General features: G+C 38.8%; 1 protein-coding gene across 3 annotated transcripts in view; it reads right to left on the bottom strand.

Annotated features, from left to right (window-relative positions):
- Window positions 1–22,697, bottom strand: part of coro6 (coronin 6) — a 49,318-nt gene extending 26,621 nt beyond the window's left edge. For 2 of the 3 annotated variants that reach the window (NM_200396.1, XM_087299364.1), the window contains 4 exon segments: window positions 474–603; window positions 5,370–5,492; window positions 16,682–16,881; window positions 22,310–22,373. In NM_200396.1, the coding sequence (NP_956690.1) occupies window positions 474–603; window positions 5,370–5,492; window positions 16,682–16,879 (451 nt within the window). In that variant the 5' untranslated portion in view covers window positions 16,880–16,881; window positions 22,310–22,373. 3 annotated transcript variants of the gene reach the window in all.
- Between the last annotated feature and the right edge of the window lie 3,816 nt (window positions 22,698–26,513).

The following is a 26,513-nucleotide window of genomic DNA, read 5'->3' as shown; positions in this document are numbered from 1 at the left end:
TGTTGAAAGCATTTTTTCCTGCTTCATAGTTAATACATTCAATGGGCTTTACTTTTACTCTTGAAAGAAATGTGCATATGCTTGCTGAATACAAATAAAGAACGTTTCTGTATTGGTTTTCACAAAAATATGAAGTAGCTCAACAATTTTCAACACTGGTAATAATAAAAGATGTTTCTTGAGGAGAAGATCATCTAATTAAAATGATTGCTGAAGGACTGTGTGACACTAGACAAAAAACAAAAATCTAAGAAATCAATTACATTTAAATCTACTGTACATGCAGTATGAAAACGGTTCCATTTTACACTTTGTACTGTATTGTTGATCAAATAAATGCAGATTCGATGAGCAGAGGCTTCTTTTAAAAATATTAGAAACTCTTTCTGTGCCCAAACTTTAGACCAGTGGTGTATGTGCAGCATTTGTTCAGTGTAGGATGTTGGCAGTCATGCGCACTGATAATACTTCACCTGCAGTGAGGAGTATGTTGCGGGCAGTGGGGTGCCATTTGATGATTCCCACTCGTTTGGAGTGACCTTCCAGCACCACTATAGGCTCACTGATAGGGCGAGAGGGTGTGTGGTCAGGGATCTGCCATACCTGAGTAAACATGATTGCATTAGAGCGATGGTTATATAACTAGAGGAACTCAAGGCCCCAATAAACACAGAGAAAAGTTTGTTGTTTAGGTGTACCAAGATGTTTATGTTGATGTCATTAGGATATATAAGTGATTCCAATGCCCCCAAGGCTTCCCGTGGTCTCCTTCCGGTGGGACATGCATGGAACACCTCCCAAGGTAGGCGTCCAGGAGGCATCCGAGACAGATGCCCAAGCCACCTCAGCTGACTTCTCTCAATGTGGAGGAGCAGCGACTCTACTCCGAGCTCCTTCCGGCTGACAGACTATCTATAAGGATGCGCCCTGCCACCCTGCAAAGGAAGCTCATTTCGGCTGCTTGTATCCGATGTTCTTTCAGTCATGACCCAAAGCTCATGACCATAGGTGAGAGTAGGAACGTAGACTGACTGGTAAATCGAGAGCTTTGCCTTTTCAGCTCAGCTTCTGATTTGATCTATTGTAATCACTCATAATAATCAGATTTTTTGCCAATTTTCTACTGCAAACATATAAAAACTACATTTTGGTTAGTAATATGCATTACCAAGAAGTTCATTTAGAAAGTTTAAAGGTGATTTTCTCAGTATTGAAATGTTTTGGGATCCTCGGATGCCTGCCAAATCTTGTCCTGTCCTAGCAAACAGTATGTTGTGGGAGCGTTGCTTTGGTATTCGGCGAGCGCAGCAGCAATGCCAGAGCAGATGACAGCTGCAGTTAACCTTCTCTAACAGCAGTGCATACAGCGCATGCCATTCACATTTGTAATGTAATGTAATCAAATAGCGTTCATACCTTTTTATACATACTGGCAGATTTAATAAGTAGCTGTCGTTTTTAGTTGAACTATCCTTTTAAGAAAAACAACAACCAATAAAATTGCTGCATTCGAGACTATTCTGGCATTTGTGAGGCCGTAGCGTGTATATGTAGCATGACATGCATATACAAACATAAGATGACATGTTAATTTGTAAAAGATTTCAAAACTGTATACAGTACAAGCACATATGCAAAGTTTATCATCTGCATTGTGCATGTTTAGCTTGACTATTTCTTCATCAGTTGTTTCTTTTAACAAGGGGTCAATTCTGAACAGAAAAGAAGAAACAAGAAATACTACAAAGGCGAAAACAACTGTGTAACTGAGTATCCTATGTAATGTATGCTTATAAAACAGTATGTTATTTTTGCCACTAGAGGGCATATGTTCACAACAAACAAAGGTGTAATCTGAGAATGAGTGGGGAATCATGGGAGTTGTGGTCTTCATTGCACTCTAGAGGACTCATGCATGAGCTAAAGTATTCAAAACTTATTATCATGGTAGTATGAAGCAGAGTTTTGCTTTCCAATGTGCTATTTTTCTATTGTTTTTCAATGCAAACATACACTTGATGGATTTGTGACCATTACGCTAGTGTCTCACATTTTTTGAAGTGGCATGCACGTGAACCACTTTAAGGGTGCTTTCACATCTATACTTCGCTTCATTTGGTCCGCACCAAGGGTAATACATGATACATTGTTGCATCTTCTGCCGTCTTTGGGTCGTTTTCACACCACACTGCTGGCTTTGGTCCAAACCAGTTGAAACGAACCAAAATGCAGTCATCTGACAAAATCCACATCTCTTATTGGCCAGATGTTGTTGAACATATTTCCTAAACTGCTTATTGATTGGTCAGAATTCACATGTGGGAAAATGCCAGTGAACTCCCGCAAGAAAACAAAGCCGGCAGACACAAAATGTCCCTTTTTACTATGAAGGGACGACTGCGCTGACTGGTTGTATCCCTGCTTTAGACAAACTATACATTTCGTGAATGAAGCGCGGCCGTGGCTGGAAAACAGTGTTTAATGCATCGCTCGTCATCTCGGGAGGAGGCGTGAATTAATTTATCTAAATTGCGACATGGTCATCTTGCGGAAATATTACCAACGATCCATCAGGTAATGTTTTCCCCTCTCTCTCTCTCTCTCTGTTGGTAAAGCGCTGTCAACAAATAGTTTTCCTCCATATCCCATAATGCACAGCACATCGGCCTACGGCAGCTAAATTAGTCCAAAAGGCGCAGTACTTTTTGCGGTTGGACCTGTTTTAGTTCGGATCATATTCTCTCAACAAACAAACCGCTCCAGGGTGCTTGAAGAGGTGGTCTCGGTACGCTTATTTGGTCCACTTTTGGTGCACACTCGAGTACGATTGCTGCATTTTCACCTGCTTAAACGAACCGCACCAAAAGGGAAAACAGAAATGCTTGAAGTTTCTGCCAACCCGACTCTACATCACAACTTTTCAATCCAGATGGACGGGGCAACCATTATACTGCATCCAAAACGGTGAAAAGCCTTGGAGTAACGATTGATGACTAACTAAACTTCTCTGACCACATTTCTAGAACTGCTCGATCGTGCAGATTCGCACTCTATAACATCAGAAAGATCCGACCCTTCTTATCTGAACATGCAGCTCAACTCCTTGTTCAAGCTCTTGTTCTCTCCAAACTGGACAATTGCAACTCTCTACTAGCTGGGCTTCCAGCTAACTCTATCAAACCTATTCAGATGCTTCAGAACGCAGCAGCACGAGTGGTCTTTAATGAACCTAAAAGAGCACATGTCACTCCGCTACTCATTCGTTTGCACTGGCTGCCAGTTGCTGCTGGCATCAAATTCAATGCTCTGATGTTTGCTTACAAAGCGAATTCTGGCTTTGCTCCTTCTTATCTGCTCTCTCTTCTGCAGATCTATGTGCCCTCCAGAAACTTGCGTTCTGTAAATGAACGTCGCCTCGTGGTTCCATCCCAAAGAGGGAAGAAATCACTTTCCCGAACGCTCGTGCTCAATCTGCCCAGTTGGTGGAATGAACTCTGTGGAAATATAAATTTCTATCAACTAATTCCAAATGAAAAATAATCTACGTATAACTGAAAAGTTATATTCTCTGGTTTTTAATTATATAATTTCATTAACATCCCAGCTAGGAAGGACATTAACCTTTTGTCTTTCTGATAACAGGCTAAGCCAATGTAATGCAAATTGTCAGTTTCACAGCATGGGGTGTCTATTGTTTTCTCTTTTCGATCAAATGGTCAGGCGGTTTCTGTCTCCAGAACATGATGAGATTAGACCTGAGAAGCAGTTTACCCTGCCGACCACAACCCTTAATTTGCATGCTTTGTTTAGCCATATCCCCTCCTCCTAAGAACACAATATAGCCATGAAATCTTTGTCTTAATTCAGACTATTTGCAGACTTGTGTGAGACTTGTGAAAGAACTTGCAGACTGCGGACCTCTAGTAGGATCTTGCAGACACATTGGACATCTTAAAGACGCTGTATGACTGCAGATTAACCAACACGTCTCAATAAAGGAATTCTGCTTGTTTCGAGTCTCCTGGACTGGGTTCTCTCTCTTTTTACTCATTCATTTATTTTTTTTTTACAACAACTCCCTAACTGTATCAGGACAGCAGAGTCACTCGCTGTTTTCAAGAAACAACTAAAAACTCAACTATTTAGTCTCCACTTTCCTTACTAATATGCAATTCCCTCTCTGACTCCTCCACTAACTACAAAAAATAAATAAATAAATTACTAATTACCTTACACTGTCCTTACACACCTGAAACTTGCCTACAGCACTTATTCATTGTTGCTCTTATAGTTGTGTAAATTGCTTCCTTGTCCTCATTTCTAAGTCGCTTTGGATAAAAGCATCTGCTAAATGACCCAATGTAAATGTAAAACGAACTCTAGTGCGATTCAATCGAACTAAATAAGGCAGGTGTGAAAGCACCCTAAGCGAACTTCAACTTTCACATGCAGCACTGCTCATCACTGTCAGTTCCAATCAGAAGAACTCAAAGGTGGGGAAAGCAAGTGCATAGTGCAAGTTTCTGTTTACAGGCACCCAGTGGCTGTGTCAGGATAAGCTCATGCTTTATGCTGCACTTTTCCATTCTCAAGCGTTGCGTCCCACATTTTTAGAAGCAAAGACGCGTTCGGTTTGAATGAGACCTAAGCTTAAAAGCTGTCGAAGCAAAACGAGACACGATCTCTGAAGCAAATGGTAATGAGAGACAAGTTCGATGTGACATGAAAACAGAGGAGCTTGCTGTTCTTCTGCAGGCTACCAACACACCCAACATATTAAAGCACTTTTGATGCTACCCTGTTTTCTATTAAACCAAACCAGTAATTGAGGGTGTATAATTAGCATAACAACACTGGACTCAGTACAAGTTATTCACTTAAACTGCTTCTGATTTGTATCTTCTTTGATTCTTGGGATAATGTTGGTTTATAAGTTAGTAAAATATACAACACTGTTGGTTTTTGGATATTTAAATTAAAAAATCTTGTGCCAAATAAGTTTTGGATGAGGACATTCACGTGCCCTGGTGTGTGCTGAAATTAAACGACTCATCCCTACAGACACCTCAGTGCATCTTTCCCCGTCTGTCATTACCACTGGCTTATTTGTGAACAGGTTTCTGGCCAAGAGTGCCTTTCTAACATGTGTTTATAAATACCAGCTCCTGTCCCACCGTTAACTCCAGTCATCACCCCCTCATATTAACACTATTGTCAGTCACTGTGATCTTTCCCCCCAGAGTGAGTAGGTATATATGGAGACGTGCTTCACTCGGCTGAAAAAAGGGCAACTATAACATGTTTATGAATGCAAGGCTAGTGGCTGGCAGGCGCTGGAGATGTTTATGCGTGTCTGTCATGATGATTACCATGGCAGTGGTGTCTTCAGAGCAGCTGGCCAGGATGTTGTCATTGTGAGGACACCAGTCGATGTCCAGAACAGGCCCCGAGTGTCCAACCACTAGAGGGTAGTTTTTGTCAACTCTACCCATCTATAACAGAAGAACAAACGACAAAGTTAATGAGGAATACATACTAGGGGTGTCACGATTTCATTCGATTGAAATTTATGCTCAATTTCGATTATCGAATCAAAAAATAGAATCGTCGATGCTGCCACGCCCCCATGTCACGTCAGCTTGGCTTGCCAAGCAGGAAAATAACAGGCTTGTTGAAGTGCTTGTTAAACTGCAGAAGCAGGAGACCCGTCGACAGAACTTAAACCCTTTCCTCTTTCAATGAAGTCGCCGGTGTGTAAGCATTTTGGATTTCCAGTGAGTAATGTTGACAACGTTCGTGTTGTCGACAAAAAAACACAGTTCTGCAAGCTCTGCTATGTACGTATTACGTACGGTTCATCCGATAGACAACACCGGCATCGCGATCCTCCGTCCCCCCCGTTGCAAATCCGCTCGCGAAAAGTACACACTCAGGCCCTGTTTACACTGTCTTTGTTTTTAAATGGCATTTTAGAACGACAACGATTTGACATCCACAGTGGCGTGTGGCATTTCTGAGCAGCCCTCCTTCCTCACTACTTCTGAAAATGCACATCACGTGACCACACAGACACATACGCACACACAGCCATGCGCTCGAGACAGCAGGTCCAGGCAGTCAGAGGACTGCATAATTTACTGTATGATTTGTTTATGGGTAAAACAAAGACCATGCAGGTCAGGTAGTTTAAACGGTAGGCTACAAATAATTAATTGGTCATTAATTAATTAATTATTCATAATCGAAAATCGAATCGAATCGTGCCTTTAGAATCGAAAATGTAATTGAATCAAGAATTTGGAGGAGGATCGTGACACCCTTAATACATACGTATTAAGAAACACAAACAGCGGGGATCAGAATTAAAGTACGATTAATGAACATGTAATAGTTTCAGAAATAATCTTTAACATTTACAATCTGAAGGAATTTTGGCTGTGCCTAATATAACATCCAGGTGCAAGTGTCTTTCAAAATAACCTCGGTCATTCATCCAAAACCATTTCTTTTTTAGAAAACACTTCTGAAGAAAATCCTGAACTATTAGCCCCCTGTTTATTTTATTCCACATTTTCTGTTTAACGAAGAGATTTTTTCAACACCACTTCTTTTTTTTTTCTTTTTTCCCCTTTTTTTATGTTTTATTTATACATTGTAAAACCTTACAAAAATTTACAAAGACATAAACATGTAACAATAAGCAAATACACTAAAGAGTATTTGAGCAAATAATAATAATAAAAATAAATAAATAATAATAAAAATTCAATAATAAAAATAAATAGATAAATAAGTAAAAAAACAACAACACTAGTGCAATCTTATATACAGAAAATACAAGTCTACAATGTGTTGACCAGAAATAGTTTCCCGTAAAAGCTGGGCATTAGCGGGTGGGGACTCAATCAGAAGGAGCAGGGTCAAGCTGAAGAGTTTGGACATATTTGCGAAGGGATTTCCACAATTTAACAAAAATAGTGCTAGTTCGGTGAAGAGAGTACATAATTTTTTGTAATTTCATAAAATAAAGAACATTTCTTATCCAACAAGTGTGAGAAGGAGGGTGAGAGCTCTTTCAGTTCAGAAGAATTAATCGCCTAGCCAGAAGAGTTAAGAAGGCTACAAAGTCTACAAAATAAGAGGGTAAAGTGTGGTCGGGCGGAAGAACCCCAAATAAACCAATAATTGGACGTGGTGGGATATCAACAGTGGTAATAGCTGATAGCGAGAGAAATATTTGTCTCCAAAAAAAAGCAGGGAAGGACAGGGCCAAAACATATGGAATAAAGTAGATGACACCTGTCGCACTCAGGGTCTATAGACGGATTGATGCGAGCTAGCCTGCTCTTGGACCAATGAGCTCTATGCACTACCTTGCATTGTATTAGCCTGTGACGTGCACAGATTGAGGAAGAGTTAACCCTGTTCAAGACCGCTTTCCATGTCTCCTCAGTAATGTCAATTCCCATGTCTTGAGACTAGGTTGTCCGTAAATTATCAGAAGAAAATTGAAGATTAACAGTTATATTAAATAATTTAGAAATTGAACCTTTAGCACAGGGATCTATGCCCAGTATTGTGTGTAGATCTGAAGTAGGCGGTGCATTTGGAAAGTTAACAAATTTTTTGCGCACAAAATCTCGAATTCGTAAGTATCTGAAAAAATTGGATTTAGGGACATTAAATTGGGATGCCAACTGACCAAAAGAGGCAAAAACAACGTCAATGTAAAGATCACCAAAAGAAGCCAATCCAAGATCTCTCCATGAGGTATAAGCACGGTCCAAGATAGAAGGGTAAAACAGAGGATTGGAGTGTATTGGGGATAATAAAGAGATATTATGAAAACCAAAATGCCGCAAAAATTGGGTCCAAATTTTCAGAGTGCTTTTTACAATAATATTATTTGAATATTTTTCAACACCATTTCTAAACATGATAGTTTTAATAACTCATATCTCATAACTGTTTTATTTTATCTTTGCCATGATGACAGTAAATAATATTTGACTAGACATTAAACTGATTTTTCTAGCTTAAATTATACACATAATACTTTCTACAGAAAAAATACTGTGAAATATTACTGACTCTGTTAAACATCAATTGGGTATTATTTAAAAAAGAAAAGAAAAAAAAAATCACAGGAGGGCTAATCATTTAATCTTTAAATGTACAAAATCAGACAACAGCAACATTTGTAGCGCAAAAAAAAGTGATTCGAACAAGTAGAGACCCATGCTTTCAATGACTTCAGCACATCTGCATTTACAGCACATCATTAGTCTTCTCAGACATCACTACATCACTGTGTATGTTTTACGTTTTTTTTTTACAATGATGCAATTTTATATGTGTACAAAGGAGTATTAGTGAAGTATGGAAGGTCTTCAGGGCTTAAAATAAAAAGGTTCAAACAAAATGTTTTTTGGCATAATATTTTTGTGTAAACTGATACAATTTCACAGGATCCATCAATGCAGATAAGCTCAAACGAAGAGGATTTACTAACAAAATAGTTGGCATATTGTATTCCGTGCTGTTAAAAAAAATAATTCCATAAATACATTTCATAAATAAATAAATAAATTACTTACCCAGTTTGAACGGTAATGTATGTATAAATGTTGTAATCCTAAAATATTTAGCTGAATCCAGTGGTGTAAAGTAACTAATAACAAATACTCAAACTACTGTAATTGAGTAGCTTTTCTTAGGAATTGTAATTTACTAAGTAGTTTTTAAAAATGTGTACTTTTACTTTCCCTTGAGTACATTTTTAGTAGAGGTGTGAACCTATACTGGTCTCACGGTTCGGTTCGGTTACGATTGTCATGCCTTCGATTCAGTTCAATTCAATATCTCGGTGCATCACGGTGCATTGACGATGCTTTCCATATACAGTGTTATATTTTAGGGGGGAGACTATAACATGCTGTCTGTATAAACACACAGCACCACACTGTCTCTCATTCAAACACATACACAAACATAGACAGCAACAAACAAACACACACACACACACGCACACACACACACACACACTTAAACCCTCGCAACAGGGAGAGCTTGCGCAGAGCGGAGCAGAAAACGAAAAAAAAACAAAGCACTTTTCCGACGGTCCCTTACTGAGAGCTCCTCTCAGCGCGAGCTCTCCCGGCTAAACACATATTGCGAGGGCTTAAACGGAGCAGTGCTCGTAATGTCGAGCAAAAAAAGAGAAAGACAGCTGTGAAACATAACCAGCTTTGTCTTTTTGTAGGAAACACACTTTAGATCTTTTTAGGGTAAGAGGTTTTTGAGTTATTGCCGTCTATAACTGAATGTGTGTCAGGAATATTGAAAACATAACCAACTGAACCGCGCTCATTTCTGGCGCCCCCCTGGATGCACAGCGCCCTTAGCATTTGCCTATGGTGCCTATGCCACGGGCCGGCCCTGAGTTGGCTGAGTGTTGTAAATACTCGCGCTCACCTCCCTCGCGACAGAGCGCATAGGTGATAAATGACGTCAGTACAAAATTACCGGTTATGATTATTACTGAACCGATACCGAATTTTCCGTGTCTTCATCGTGGTGCACCGAAGAAACAATTAATTTTGACACCCCTAATTTTTAGTGCTGTATTGGTACTTTTACTCCACTACTTTTCCTAAGCCTGCAGTCACTACTTTATTTTTTCCTGTCTATGGGGATCAGAAAAATCAGTCCTGTGATTCCTGTCCAACTTAAGAAATTGCATCCTAATGAACTACCTCAAGACATGTGCGATTTATAATTGAGGCAAACTGTTTGGAAGCATTAAAAGTGTTCAAGTAGATGTCCAAAAGTTTTTACACACATTGACCCAGAGACTTTTTAGATGCATGACACTGATGAGAAGATGACGGATGTTTACTGTGTGATGACCAAAATGGCCCTAAACACCCAGCAGGCGCAAGGCATCAACATGACGCCTGATTGATGTTGTACTCTAAAGTTGTGGGGATGTTGCATTTTGTTTGGAAATGAAAATCGGGTTGATGTCAGAAGTTAATGTCAGGCCGACATCAGTGTCCACAGTCCAACCTAAAATAAATCAAATATCTATGTCTAATAATGATGGTACAGCTTGATGTTGTGTGGACGTTACCACTATGACGTCTATCAGATGTTGGATTTTGGTTGCCATACCTGATGAATTAATGTCAGTATTTGTTGGTTTATATGTTGGCTTGATGCTGGATTTTAGTAACTTTTTAACACAACCTAAAATCAACCAAATATCAACGTCAAAATAACATTGTCATTAGACGCTGGCTTAACATTAAATTTTGGTCACCTGACATCACAACCTAAATCAAACCTATTATTAATGTCTTATGACCTTGTGTGCCTGCTGGGCAATAACTAAATGCACTACAGAATGTTACGTTTGCACACATCCACAAATCACATGTAAACGCATCAGCTTTTAACAGTGTATAACTCATTTTTCACTACTCGAGTACTAAAGGTCTACTTTTTACTCATACTTTGAGTAATATTGACAACAGATACTTTTACGCACACTACATGTTTAGGCAAGTAATGGTACTTTTACCCAAGTATGATTTTTCAGTACTCTTTCCACCACTGGCTGAATCACATTTGACTTGCCACCAATGTGACCACATAATCTCCCCCTATTTAAAACGAGATATTAAATTAATAACACCCAGAAGGTGATATCATGTGGCCTAATTCTCCAGCTCAATCAATTTTCTCACCTATTTTCCAACCCAGGCTCATTCTGAAAACGTAGTCCAGCGGACGTTTCTGGAGACCGCAAAATACGTCCCGGGAGGTATGTATTTGTGCAGTTTTTCTTTTTTCGCGAATCCACGAGAGGCCGCTGTGTGCGCTTTTTTAAATCTCGAACGTCTCTCGCGAGTGCCGTTCGCGCCCGCGCTGTTCTCGCGTCAACCCACCAGAGGCCGCTGTCTGACAGACCGAATGATTGACTGCGCGACCAGCCAATCGGCTGACCCACCCTCCTCCTTCCCTGAACCCAACCAGTTTTAACGATTGACCCGCTCACTTCGCTAAACCCGAGCAACAATTTAGAAAAGCCATCTAAAAAAAGAAAAACCCTCCTTTTCGGGTTTTCACCACGTTCTCACTTTGTTATGAACTATTTGTTATTTTTTTTGGGGATTCTGTTTTTGTCTTACATGATTTCTGGAACCGCTCTTCCCCGGACTTGAACCCGGACGCCTTTGTCAACTCCTCTCTGCATCTGAAGTCCGCCAACGCACACGATGAGCTGACCGAACAAACTGACTGCAGCGGGAAAGCCCTCCACACGGAGGTAAGCGGTCAGCCGGCAAGCGGGAAAAGAAACGGCGTCACACCGCCCCGTAGCGTTCGCTTAAAAAAATTAAATGCAGCCATACGTAACTCCCGGGACGTATTTCGCTGTCTCCAGAAACGTCCGCGGGACTACGTTTTCAGAATGAGCTTGGGTTGCTTTTTTCAGAAACAAAAGCTCATAAGAGAGAGCTTCATAAATGACATCTATTCAATTGTGTTAATAAAATGTATCCTTGAATTTATTCATAGTTTAAAAAGCATTATCCTCTATAAATATGAATTCATGTTTAGTGCTACTCGAACATGACCAAACAAAATGGATCATCAATGTTCAGTTTGATCTCTTTAGGTTGAGTTAACCTCTAACACAACCAAAACACTGCTCTACTGTTTGTTTTGCAGTTTCATGTCAGAGTTTGGAAATTAATCAATTAATAGTTGCTCTCTAAGGATTGTGATGTAACTTTGCTGTTATTTTGTTGTTCGCGTAGAGCCGTTTTTTTGCACGTGTTGGCTCTGTGTTCGGCTGCTCCTCCTGGCGTGTATTTATAACCCTGTGATGAGGCGTTAAAAAGGGAGTTTTTCTTTTGGCCTGCCTGAGACTGAGCACAGGGGAGATGGAGAGCTGGATATTTATAGCGTGTCTATCCAGGCCTGCTGATAAATGCTCGTGACTCGGCAGAGGAGCCACACTTAAAGGGCATTAACCGATGGACCCTTAGAGAATCCAGACCAACTCACAGATAGCACGCAGTGATGAGATGCACTGCTGCGGATCGATATGCTGTGTTTGACTTTGTCTTGTCTGACAAAGGTTGCAATTTCATTAGAAACACCTTAAAGTCATGTAAAATGTGTTTTGGTTGACCTATTTGACTCCCTATTTGAACCCCAGGGAGCCACAAGGAGGTTCCAGACGATACACAGAAATTTAGGGGGGGGGGGGGGTAAAAACTGTATACATTAAATTAAAAATAATTAATAAATTCTAGAAATAATTAAAAAAGCATCTCTTTAAATACTGAAATGAAAATACTCCACATAAATGTGATAGCAATAATAACAATTAGCCGGCAGCTAGCTCTCTGCAACTCTCATGGTCGCCCACTGAAGCTAAGCAAGGCTGCACCCGGTCAGTACCTGGACCACATGGGAAAGCTAGGCTGCTGCCGGAAGTGGTGTTAGTGAGGCAAGCAGGGGGCGCCCAACCTGCAGTCTGTGTGGGTCCTAATGCCCCAGTATAGTGACGGAGACTCTATACTGCTCATTGAGCACTGTCTTTTGGATGAGTCGTTACACCGAGGTCCCAACTCTCTGTGGTCATTAAAAATCCCAGGATGTCAATCGAAAAATAGTAAGGATTTCACCCTGGCATCCTGGCCAAATTTGCCCACTGGCTTCTGTCCATCATGGCCTCCTAACCTTCAGATATCATAATTGCCTTCATCACTCTCTCCTCTCCACCAATCAGCTGGAGTGTTTGTGCGCAAAATGACTGCCGTTGCATCATCCAGGTGGATGCTGCACACTGAAAAAATGTATGATCATCATAGTGTAACGATTTCACTGCAATGCAAGCTGCTGAAGGGAAAAAGATAAGAGGAGATAGCAATGGATGATGGGGATTATATCATCTCAGAAACGCTTACTTATCATCTCTAAACTCAGCTGCGGTGTATGTCACTGAGGTGCTTTCAGACAACATATGCAGGTTGTGTGCTCTGTTTCCATGGGCTTCAAACGCTGCCTCAGTGAGGGTGTAATGAAGCCCCGTGGGGGATGGTGGATTTAACATGAGCTCGGCTGAGGCTCTTCAACAAATATACCCACAAATACAGATCCATAAAGATTAAATAATAGACATATCATGTGTAAAGTCCACTGCAATCAGAACTGCATTATTGTAACATGACAATGTATTACAGCTGCACTGTAAACACGGCAGTGTTTACTAGCATTAGATTGAGTTTTCCCCCCCAAAATTCTAAAAGATATCATTGAACACTTATTTAAAAATAGCAAAGAGCAAGTCAGGCCAACATTTCTGAGCCAAATCTGCTATGTAATCTCTAGTCTGTTGTTTAGCAGGTCAGACTGTAGTTTAATGCTTCTCTAACACAGTTACACCGCATTACAATGAGATCTGCTATCACTAGGACTACACTATCACGCCGTTTCTTTATCTATTTTACCATATTGCTTCACCTACCCCAGTGATTTCCAGAGTGGGGATGGGAACCCCCCGGTGGGTCGCGAGACAATTGTGTGGTGATTTCCAAAGAGCTAATTCATTCTATTAAACTATTTAAATTCATAAATTCATTCATTTTCTTGTTGGTTTGTCCCTTTATTAATCCGGGGTCACCAAAGCGGAATGAACCGCCAACTTATCCAGCAAGTTTTTACGCAGCGGATGCCCTTCCAGCTACAAACCACCACTGGGAAACATCCACACACACATTCACACACACACTCATTCACTACGGACAATTTAGCCTACCCAATTCACCTGTACACTGCAAAAAATGCTTTTCTTACTTCGATTTTTTATGTCTAGTTTTGAGTCCAAATATCTAAAAATTCTTAAATCAAGAAGCATTTTCTGGACAAGCAAAACACATTGTCTTGTTTTAAGATATAATATGCCAAAATTAAGTGAGTTTTTCCTTAAAACAAGCAAAATAATCTGCCAATGGGGTGAGCAAAATAATCTTATGTCAAAAACAAGATTATTTTGCTCACCCCATTGGCAGATTATTTTGCTTGTTTTTTAAGGAAAAACTCACTTAATTTTGGCATATTATATCTTAAAACAAGACAATGTGTTTTGCTTGTCCAGAAAATGCTTCTTGATTTAAGAATTTTTAGATATTTGGACTCAAAACTAGACAAAAAAAATCTAAGAAAAGCATTTTTGCAGTGTACCGCATGTCTTTGGACTGTGGGGGAAACCGGAGCACTCGGGGGAAACCCACGCGAACGCAGGGAGAACATGCAAACTCCACACAGAAATGCCAACTGAGCCAAGGCTCGAACCACTTGCTGTGAGTCGACAGCACTACCTACTCCGAAACTGCTTCGCCCACTATTAAAATTACCATATTTTATTCATAACTTACAGAAGAAAAAATACCAGTTACTAATAGCAGTTAATAATAATAGTAGTTTTTAACTCCCCCCTGGGGTGATTACCTTATATTAAAGACAAAGCATACTGATTTTATGGCACCAGGTTAAACTTTTTGACATCTTTTATGGCAGTCATGTACATTAAATATAAATACAGGCCACAGCTGACCTTGGAGGATAGTCTCCGAGTGGCGTTCTTCAAAATTAAAAGATGAATAGATCTGGAATAGACTTATATATTATAAGATTATATTCATTTATAACCACCTCAGAGGACATTGGGGGTCACAAGTCACTGTTTTTTTGGGGGTCGCTGGCTGAAAAGTTTGGGAACCCCTGACCTACACTATACAACTGTATGTTGCGATCAGGGCCACCAATCTTGAGGCCCAAGAGGCAGTGTTTATTGTCAAATTACAAAATGAGGTTTGTTTTATTTGTTAAAAAAAATTATAAAAAAAAAAAGTTCGTAATTTTCACTCTTGAGAAACTCCTATATTTTCTTCATTAGATCTGATAATAGCTCCTCCAAAAATGAAAATTATGTCATCACTTACTCACCGTTTACTTGTTTCAAACTATTATGAGTTTCTTTTATCTGTAAAGCTCCAAATAAGACATTTTGCAGAATGTTGGAAGCCTGTAACCACTGATCTGTATTTGTTTGTCCTACAATGGAAGCCAATGGTTACAGGTTTTTAAAGGGCCATGAAACCCCCTCGTTTCAGCAGGGTGTTTTCACACCTCTTCTTTGGAAAAAGTCAGAAAAGTGGGCGTGTCCAGCTCTGTTTAGGGGGGAGTGTCGGAGGAACTAAAGTGGGATGGTATGGGAGTGTCTATTTGTGCACACGCGAGTTTCAGAGTCAAAATACACAACCACACAGACAGGAGAAGTGTTTAACCTACATGGACATCTGTAGTCGAATTATTTGCCAAATTATTAAATGTTGGACTTTAACTGCAGTTTGGCTCTTTCATTCAGGGAATTCATTCATGCCCCTCGCGACAAACGAGATATTTGATTCGAGGAACTGCTCTAAGCGTGTATTTTTCATGCAATGTTTGATACCGCACGGCTAATGAGAGAAAAAAAACTCCGCATTTCCCGGAAACTTAGATGCACACGGCAGGTAGTGTCAGAAAACCCTACACGAGGTTACAGTTTGGTTGTGGTGCTAACATTTCTGCACTCAGTGCAATAGTTAACTTAATTCGATACGAACAAACTGAATAAACAAAGAGCACTGGTCGCTCACTTACCAAATCTGTAGAGAAAGGACAATCACCAGCAACTAGAGCCGCGTCTTTATGAAGAGAAGACTACAAGCAAATCCAGATTTCAGCGTTTGCAGATGAGAACAGCTCTCAGGTAAACAATAATCCTCCTTAGACACGTAAGTTATTGTTGTCGAGCGTCGCGTACACTGTTAATCCAGACGTGATCCAGATAAGCTCTCACAGAGAGAAAATGAAAACGAAACTTAACGGCAGCAAACTATAAAAGCAAAACTTCACGCTTGTTTTGCCAACACAACGTGGCGTCTTTGTGGTGTAAACACGGTGACACAAATGAATATTAATGAAGTTGCACAGTAGAGCGCGCTGATTGGTTTGAACCAAGCCTTACTCATGCATTAATGCATCACACTGTAAGACGTAATAAGACTCACTCTGGCACAGACGCCCAGTCTGCACGCTGGAATACACGCTATTATGTCATGACCGTGACGCAGCTTCAAAAATTCGTTTCAAACAGGAAGTACGAATTTGCTTGAAATAACGCAAAAACAACCAATTTACACTTTTTAGTGAAATATAGGTGTCCTAATAGTGTTTTTAGCAGTGTGGGACACATATATGACTGTCAACAGCTCAAAAAATGTGTTTTGGTGTTTCGTGACCCTTTAACTTTCAACTTCAAAATATCTCCTTTAAGAAAAGAGTCACATGAGAATAAGCAGTGAATAAATGTTCATTTTTTAGGTAAACTATCCCTGTAAAACAAGCCCAATGGCGTATGTTGTCATATTTCACTCCTTTTTTAGGTAAATACTGAAAACATATACACTGTAATTAAGACACAAAACCACCTGTTTGTATTAGAGCGTAACATTCATTTTGGGGAAAGGCTAAGTGTAGTCAGAAAGTGGATTCCAATAAACAGAACATTAGGTTGTGCCCTGCTCTCGTGTTTGAGCGTCTCTCTCTTCATGTCTCTTACCTTCGAGAGAGGCATCACCAGAAAGGCTCCTCCTCCACTAGACTCCACTATAACTGCCAGAAACTTTGGGTTGACCGCGCAGAAAGAGCTGTCCCATGTCACTTTGGAAACCCGGATGTCATCGTAAGCTTGATCTGCCTTCACTGCCTGCCCAAAAACATGCCGGAACTTACTCTGGCGCACAATGCTGCGACTCATGGCTGTCAAACAGAAAAAAAAGAGAAAATATTCAGACATGAAAAATTATGGAAAATAAAATGAATTAATATATTCAATTTTGGTCAGATATGAACACAATCATTGGTATTTTAATAGATTGGTGGTTTTAGGTCTCATTTAAAAAATCCCCTTCTGTCTCTTGCTTTTTGATTGTTATTAATTAATTTTAATCTGTTCTACTTATTTTACTTATACAGTTGAAGTCACAATTATTAGCCCCCCTTTGATTTTTTTTTCTTTTTTACATATTTCCTAAATGATGTTTAACAGAGCAAGGAAATTTTCACAGTATGTCCTATAACATTTTTTTTTTTTTTTGGTGAAAGTCTTATTTGTTTTATTTCAGATAGAATAAAAGCAGTTTTGATTTTTTTATAAACCACTTTAAGGTCAAAATTATCAGCCCCTTTAAGCTTTATTTTCTTGTATAGTCTACGTAAACCATCGTTATACAATGACTTGCATAATTGCCCTAATCTGCCTAGTTAACCTAATTAAGCCTTTAAATGTCACTTTAAGCTGTATAGAAGCGTCTTAGAAATGAGTTATTAAAACTATTATGCTTAGAAAAGTGTTAAAAAAAAAACTTCTCTCCATTAAACAGAAATAAGGAAAAAAATAATAATCAGGGGGCTAATAATTCTGACTTTAACTGTGTGTGTGTGTGTGTGGGGATGGATGGATGGATGGATGGATGGATGGATGGATGGATGGATGGCTGGATGGATGGATGGATGGATGGATGGATGGATGGATGGATAGATGGATAGATGGATAGATGGATAGATGGATAGATGGATAGATAGATAGATAGATAGATAGATAGATAGATAGATAGATAGATAGATAGATAGATAGATAGATAGATAGATAGATAGGTAGATAGGTAGGTATGTAAGTAGATAGATAGAAGGATGGATGGATGGATAGATAGATAGATAGATAGATAGATAGATAGATAGATAGATAGATAGATAGATAGATAGATAGATAGATAGATAGATAGATAGATAGATAGATAGATAGATAGATAGATAGATAGATAGATAGATAGATAGATAGATAGATAGATAGATAGATAGATAGATGATAGGTAGGTAAGTAGATAGATAGATAGATAGATAGATAGATAGATAGATAGATAGATAGATAGATAGATAGATAGATAGATAGATAGATGATAGGTAGATAGATAGATAGATAGATAGATAGATAGATAGATAGATAGATAGATAGATAGATAGATAGATAGATAGATAGATAGATAGATAGATAGATAGATAGATAGATAGATAGATAGATAGATAGATGATAGGTAGGTAAGTAGATAGATAGATAGATAGATAGATAGATAGATAGATAGATAGATAGATAGATAGATAGATAGATAGATAGATAGATAGATAGATAGATAGATAGATAGATAGACAGACAGACAGACAAACAGACAGACAGATATATTTGGTATGTTGGTCTTTGTAAAGCACTTTGGTCAACATCTGTTGTTTTTAAATGTGCAAACAAACAAATTGGTAAAAAAACGTTTTGGACATAGTAATAATTGCTCATTAATTACTATCACATTGGTCGTATTAACTTGTCTTTTGTCATTTAGATCATGATTTTCAACAATGTAAATGAAGCGTACTTTTTCAAAGAAACAAAGTTTTGTATACTGTAGTATAGTAAAGCATAAAATATGGTATAGAATAAAACAGATGTTATAGATGTAATATAAAAGAGACGCGTTGTTGATGAGACATTAATCTGGATTTACAGTCTATAGTTAGGTATTAACTAATGGCATTTCTTATAAAATTAAAGTAATAGTCATGTAGACTATCATTGCATACATTTCAGAGATGTTTTTATTACTTTTCTGACACAATATGCAATATATACTACACCACAGTGACATGCAGTGAGGTTTGTGGCTGGTGAGAAACTGACTCAGTCAAAAGTCAGATTTACAAACATATCCACCTGATATATTTGCCAGCTACCGATTGTGTTTCATATATCATATCAGCATTTCTTCTATAGACCATTTCACTGTGGTCATACCATTGGCCCATGAACATTTCCTGCTTGTTATCAAACTATTTCAGAACTGTAACATGAGGCAATTCAATCATAACTTGTTAAAACAGCTATCATAACATTAGTTGTAATATGTGGGGGGGGGGGTGTATTCTTGGAAGTTGTAGAAATGGAAAAACAAAGGTCTCAACAAAATTGTTATTGTTTACATTCCTTAAAATGGTCTATACACATGGCATGAACATATTGGGCCAAGGAAGGATGTAAAATGTATAGCAATTAAATATGCCTCTCAAAAAACACCCAGCTGGACGCTACAGACAACTACAACAAGCAACACACACCGACACACACAGCACCACGGTGGATGCGCTATATTGAAAGTCCAATTTTGAGAGAATGAATGAGTAGTTGTAACTTTATATTATGAATACATATTGCAACTGATTGTAATAATCTATATCTGTATCTGTAACATTAACCAACTGTACATTTTTAATTGCTTATTAATGCCAGTAAGATGTTATTTTTTATAATTCTGATTCCTCTCAACTGCTATTTACTGTTTTAAAACACAGCTGCATATTAAGATTACATTAAAATATTCTGCTACAAATTTAAATTACACATTACATATTTTGAGATGGCGAGGCAGTGGCGCAGTAGGTAGTGCTGTCGCCTCACAGCAAGAAGGTCGCTGGTTCGAACCTCGGATAAGTTGGCGTTTCTGTGTGGAGTTTGCATGTTCTCCCTGCGTGGGTTTCCTCCGGGTGCTCCGGTTTCCCCCACAGTCCAAAGACATGCGGTACAGGTGATGTGGGTAGGCTAAATTGTCCGTAGTGTATGAGTGTGTGTGTGGACATTTCCCAGAGATGGGTTGCGGCTGGAAAGGCAGCCGCTGCGTAAAAACTTGCTGGATAAGTTGGCGGTTCATTCTGCTGTGGCGACTTCGGATTAATAAAGGGACTAAGCCGACACAAAAGTGTGCAAGATGTCTAAAATCTTTACATGCAATGATCAAGAGATTTTAGAGACTGCATGTCATTTTGTTTCCATCCACCTATTTTATGCGCATTTTGCAAATGCGCATAAGAAAACCTGTTGATGGAAACACCATGATGCGCATAAATTTTGAAAATTCATAAAAAACTTATGCGTCTAACTGGGTAGGATAAACTTTTTATTCGATAAGAAAAAATGCGCATAAACACTTTTGGAAACACTTTTACCGCACAAACTCCAGTATGCGCATTAAAAAAGGTCATGTGATTTTGTTAAAAGAGATCATGTGATGCTTAAAATGTGCGTGAATGGATAAAACGTCAGGCTGAGCACATTACAAAACATCGGAAATGTTGTTTTGGTCATTATAAAACGCCTTACCATTTCAGTATTAATGTTATTATATTATTAATGACCTCCAGATTCAAGAGCGCCTGTGCTCCGCGTCTGACACCTTCAAACGCCACTGCGCGCTCACTGCTTGTCAGGATTGTCTTCTGAGGCGCGTTCATTTAGAAAAGATTGATGCAGCTTCTCCTACTGCAGCAAATGCAGTTTTTACTGTTGATATTTGGCGCCAGTATATCAGGAAGTGACGATTTTGTTCGCTTTGACTCGTTGGATGGAAACGATGCTTCATTCGCACAACTTTTATGCAATAATCCAGTTTTGCGCATAAAGTTTATTTGCATTTTTGGATGGAAACATAGCTACTGATGAGAAGATGAATGTTTACTGTATGAGGACTGAAATCACCAAATGCCCTCATACTTTGAGAAATATCTACAACAGATACTTTCACTCTACCTGCACTGCATTTCCGGGCAAGTAATGGTGCTTTTACTTAACCATGATTTTTCAGTACTCTTTACACCCCTGTTTGAATTCAACTTGTAGATATTGATAATTCTCATAATAATGCAGCATATTTGCTTATCAAAATTTATATAGTTAACAAAAACACTCTACAAGTGTTGTAACCCATTCTAGTAATAATGTAAGATGAAACAACAGTACCAATTCAATTGTGCATAATTTACACAACTCTAAATGTAATTTTGCTATTCATTTACTCCACATCCAAGATGTACAGTGGGTTATTTTTGTTATACTTCGGTAGAACACTGAAGAAGGGTTTTAGCTTCAACTCTAGTGTTATTTCTTTAAAAAACACAAAAAAGTTTTGTCCATTTTGCTCCTGATGATATACTGAGACTTTATAAAGTTAAAATATTCCCAAGAAACTGAACATTTACGACATTATTAATTCCAGTCAGAAAGCAACCGTGACACAAGAAAGAAAAAGTAAATATTCTTAAATATTGTAGATAAATAAAGTGAATATTGTTCAGTTATATACGCTGACTCGTGATTTTACTTTTAAGACATCGTGAAGAGGAACAGGTAGGCTAATAAACTTAGTTTTGCCTGTATATGAGCAATTCCAGCGTTATGGATGTGACATTTGCAGTAAAAACTCAAAACATAAATTCACATATATTGACACGTCTGTTAATATTTTCCAGAACGACTGACCAAAAAAAATATCAATCTGTAAACATGTTTTATATTTTATATGAGGAAAATAAACATGCGTTATGGATGTGACAAACAAGTCTGCGAGTTTACAGTATACAACATACTTTGTAGAAAATCTGTCAATTAAACTGCACAACCAGTTTATAAATGCAATTATAAATGTTATTTTATTTGGCATTCTTGCATTTATAAGGAAAAAGTGTTGTTATGGATGTGACACTTTTCCGTTATGGATGTGACAGATGTGAAATTGCCACTTGTGTGATTTTGGTAAATTAAATATAATAGTTTTAAACACTGACAAAGACATTTACGAGTATTTTAAAATGTACTGTAAAATACTTGCTTACACAAATGTAGAAACGGTTTGTCTATTTTGGTGAAAACTTGATTTTTTTTTTATGTCAAGCTTGACATTTGCATGGAATTGCTCATATGTTTTTTTTGAGTCTCAAAGTGCTGATAGACAAGCAATTTATGAATCTACAAAGACCCCAGTTTCAGCTAAGAACAAAATTCGCTGATGTTTTAGCCTACTGGTGAAATACTGAACGTATCTATCCTTTACCAGGCCTGAGGACGAGTAAACTAATAACAAGTTTTCATTTTGGGTGAACTATCCCTTTAAACCCCGTTCAGAATGCAGTCTCTTTAAACCACACAACAGTTTGTCCCATGTGAGGAGGCCCCCACTGTCTTCAGACACGGTCACTTTCCTAATATAGTCATGCCAAACTGACCATGTGTCTGTCCCCTCCTGACAGGACCCTTCCACAATTACAAAGCGACAGAATATTGCTGAATATGCCCGTGCCAACACATACATACTGCGCTTTCCTGCTCAGTCAACTCCTGCTCGCACACCTGACTTTAATCATCCCCATTTCTCAATGAAGCAGCAACGCGCGCAGCCCTTATTTGAGTACGCAATGATGATGTCACAACCTGTTTGGAGCTGAACTTTACTAAACGCGTGTCATCACAATGCAGCATTTTATCGCGAGGAACTGCGTAACTGTCGGTCAGATGAATCACTTACCTGTGTTTTTGGGGAATACACGATGTTTCCGCTTTTAATCCTGCTCTCCCCCTTCCTCGAGACGGTAAACGGCTCCTCTTGACGCTGCACTTTACACAAGTGTGTCGTTTATCCCAGGTCACAAACTCGCAGAACTAACGTGAGTTCCTCCTCACTGGTCGTTCCTGAACATCCAGCAGAAGAGAGAGGGAGAGAAATCCATGCACTGGGGGACTGGACTAGAGAACAGACGGGTGCACATGTATGGCAAGCCATTTTTACAATTATCTTTGGAAGGCATCGATTGAGTAACACTACATGAAATAGACAAAAAAAAACGCAAATAAAAACAGTGCGTGATCTAAACCTCCTGCAAGGTACATATAATAATATAAATGGGGTTTTTAGAGTGCTTTCACACCTGTGAATCGATTCAGTTGTTCCGAAACAGAGATTACAATTGTTACATTGTTGCTCTTTGCTCTTGGTGCGGTTGGCTTTCACACTGCAAAGTTTCTAATTGGACCAAAAGAGCTAAAACAAGTCACGTGTGAGTAAACTCTCCTCACATTGGTCAGAGTGTCAGGGTTTATTTTGCAGAGTCCCACTCAGGCCATGTCCACACTAATGCGTTTTCATTTAAAGATGCATATTTTTGTCTCCGTTTTGCCCTTACATCCACACTGAGACGCGTTTTTAGGAAACAAAAACGTATCTTTTTGAAAACGCTCTCCAAAGTGGATAAATTTGAGTCTTTCGAGAACGATGACGCATTTTTTGTCATGTGACACTCAGTCATGTTACTAATTCGTTTACTTTATTTTCGTTGTGAGTATGATTTTAGTGATGTCGTCCTTACTGTGAGGGTAAGCAGCGTCATCAGCAGGATACTGTTCTTTAAAGCGGTCCAGTATATCGGCGTATTTGTTTTGGCACGTCTCCCAGTCTACATTTTCACTCTCTTTTGCAACTTTGTATTCATGTGTTACTCGAAGCAGCAACTCTACTTCATTGTCAGTCCATTTAAAAAACTCGGTGCTTTTCCTCGACATTTTGCTTCAACGTTTCAAAGAGCCGGAAAGAAAATAAACGTCAGCCGGAAATGACGCGTGCCGAAGCGTCTTACGTTTCACGCATGCACAGTACAGGTTGAAAGCATTTGTAGTCGTTTCAGTGTGAATGACAAAGTTTTGGAAAACGAATAGAAACGACAGTGTGGACATGAAGCGTTTTTAGAGGAAAACTCCGTTTTCAAATTTATCCGGATTAGTGTAGACATGGCCTCAGCTGTCAGGAGAGGTGGTGGTGGTTTGGTGGTGATTGACAAAGTGCGCGCGACATGTCTGGAGAGATGCGGTGGGAAGGGGTGAGAAGAGTGCGCGAAGTAGCCCATTTGAGGACCGGGAGGGAGACACGAGATTACCGGGGAATTATCACTCATTTGCGAGCATCTGGAGACTCGCGAAATTTCCCAACCTACTCCTAATTCTCTCTTCACATAGACGTATGCCCATTACACAGCTCTCCAGGACTGAGTTTGGACACCACTGAACTAGCCGGACTGATGCTGAGTGATGAACCAACAAAGCCTAATAGCCAACCGTCGACTTGGTGTGCTCCAGCACTTACAGGTGGGGTTTGGGGGTAAGTCTTTTTTTTTTTTATTATATTCAAATAAATAAAATATCGAGTTTGCATGCTCTCCCTGCGTTCGCGTGGGTTTTACTCCGCGTGCTCCAGTTTCCCCCCACAGTCCAAAGACATGCGGTACAGGTGAATTGGGTAAGCTAAATTGTCCGTAGTGTATGAGTGTGTGTGTGGATGTTTTCCAGAGATGGGTTGTGGCTGGAAGGGCATCCGCTGCGTAAAAACTTGCTGGATAAGTTGGTGGTTCATTCCACTGTGGCAACCCCGAATTAATAAAGGGACTAAGCCGACAAGAAAATGAATGAATGAATAAAATATTGTTTATTTGTATAAGAATTAGGCACTTTTACATAATATATTTAGATTTCCTCATAAGATTGTGCTGCTGTTTCACATGTGATTTTAACACAAGAAATTCATGTGACACTCATTTGGCTTTTCTGTAAAGGTATTATCATGATCTGGGAAAACAATGCTTAATTCATCTAGAACCTTGCACTGGTCGTGATGTACTGCTAATAATATTTATAAACCAAGTAAAAATGATCATGTTTTGTCAGGTTCATTATCATTATAAAAATTATTTCAAAAATCATTATAAATCAGGCCTGTTTGACGAGCACACATCTATTTGTGTCATATGAATGACCTAAATGATGAACTTGTGTTATAAGTCTTGCACACTCTGAATATTTCTGCAATGGAAAACCGAAAAACTAAATCGACCAATAAGAATCAAGCAATAGCGATACTTAAATGAAAAACAGATTTACAATTTGATTACTCTCTAAAAATTTCACAGACATTAAAACACACTGAATGTGAAAATGGCTTGCCATAGAGAATGAGCAGGGGGGTCAAGGCGGTCCTGTCTATTTTGGAATTGGCTGTTGGTGTCGGGCTATTTCTCTCGGGCCGGTGACAGGGCTATAGATTGCAGTGGGAGCACAGACACCGAGGTCAGGTGGCTGAGAACACAGCATGAACCCTGCATTTCACACTCTTGATTTTAATTATATGGATGCTTAAAATATACAATAAGATATAATCCCACAGATATGTCAAACGGTTTATTTGATTTAGAGTTTCTAAAGAGTTTTGAAGAGGTTTGAATCAAAATATTTTTGAGTATTATGAGTTTAACATTTTACAATAAGGTTGTATTTGTTACTCAAAGTATTTATTAACATGAATACTACCTTTATTGCAGTATTTATTCATCTTTAGTTTATTGAAAATAGTTATTATTATAAAATGTAAGCTAATGTTAACTCATAGAGCATTAACCAGTGCTAAGCATTAATTTATGCAATGGTACACGTTGAGTATTATTAATAAGTGCTGTACAAGGATTGTTGATAATTAATTCTGTGAATACATGAACTAATAATAACTAATAAATATTAAAAGTTAATATTAATTAATAAAGTTAGTATTAGTTAGTAAATAGTATTATTTAATAAAACCTTATGTTGTGACAGAATATTCCTAAGTGTTCATGATATCTCAATCAAATTTTTTATTATTATTGAATGGTTTTACACTCACAGGCCACTTTATTAGGTACAGGTGTTCAACTGCTTGTGAACGCAAATTTCTAATCAGCCAATCACAAAGCAGCAACTCAGTGCATTTAGGCATGTAGACATGACCAAGACGATCTGCTGCAGTTCAAACCGAGCATCAGAATGGGGAAGAAAGGTGATTTTAAGTGGCTCTGAACATGCCATACTCTGAGTATTTCAGAAACTGCTGATCTCCTGGGATTTTCACGCACAGCCATCTCTAGGGTTTACAGAGTATGGTCCGAAAAAGAGAAAATATTCAGTGAGTGGTGGGTGCAAATGCCTCGTTGATGCCAAAAGTCAGAGGAGAACGGCCTGACTGGTTCCAGCTAATAGAAAGGCTAACTCAAACAACAGGCCCGGATTGGCTAATCGGGAGGACCGGGAGAATTCCCAGTGGGCCGGTCCATTTTTCGGGCGCGAGGGCCGTTGTCCCTAGCTCCAGAATCTGTTGCTCTCAGCAGTCACGCTTTTTAAATTAATTTATTCATTTACTTGACCACAGTCTTCTTATTCATTATTTTACTGCAGCTCTACTCTTTTTATATATAAACAGCCTGCAGGTTAATGATGATATTACTCAGATGAGTCACTTTTCAATATACAAGTGTTGTGGTCCAGTGATTAGCACGTAAGATTATGACGCTGCCGACCTGGGTTTGATCCTTGTCTGAGTACGATATTTTTTTCTTTTTTTCTTTTTTATTGTTACGACATACAAATTGATCCTCGTCTGAGTATGTTATTATTTTCATTTTTATTGTTGAGACGTATAATACTGTTTGGGTTGTTGAACATTTGA

This window comes from Danio rerio, chromosome 21 (assembly GCF_052040795.2).
Source record: "Danio rerio strain M-AB ecotype USA chromosome 21, GRCz13ab, whole genome shotgun sequence".
Taxonomy (NCBI): Eukaryota; Metazoa; Chordata; class Actinopteri; order Cypriniformes; family Danionidae; genus Danio; species Danio rerio.
The sequence above is the reverse complement of the archived record's forward strand: the minus strand, read 5'-3'. Positions and strand labels throughout refer to the sequence as shown.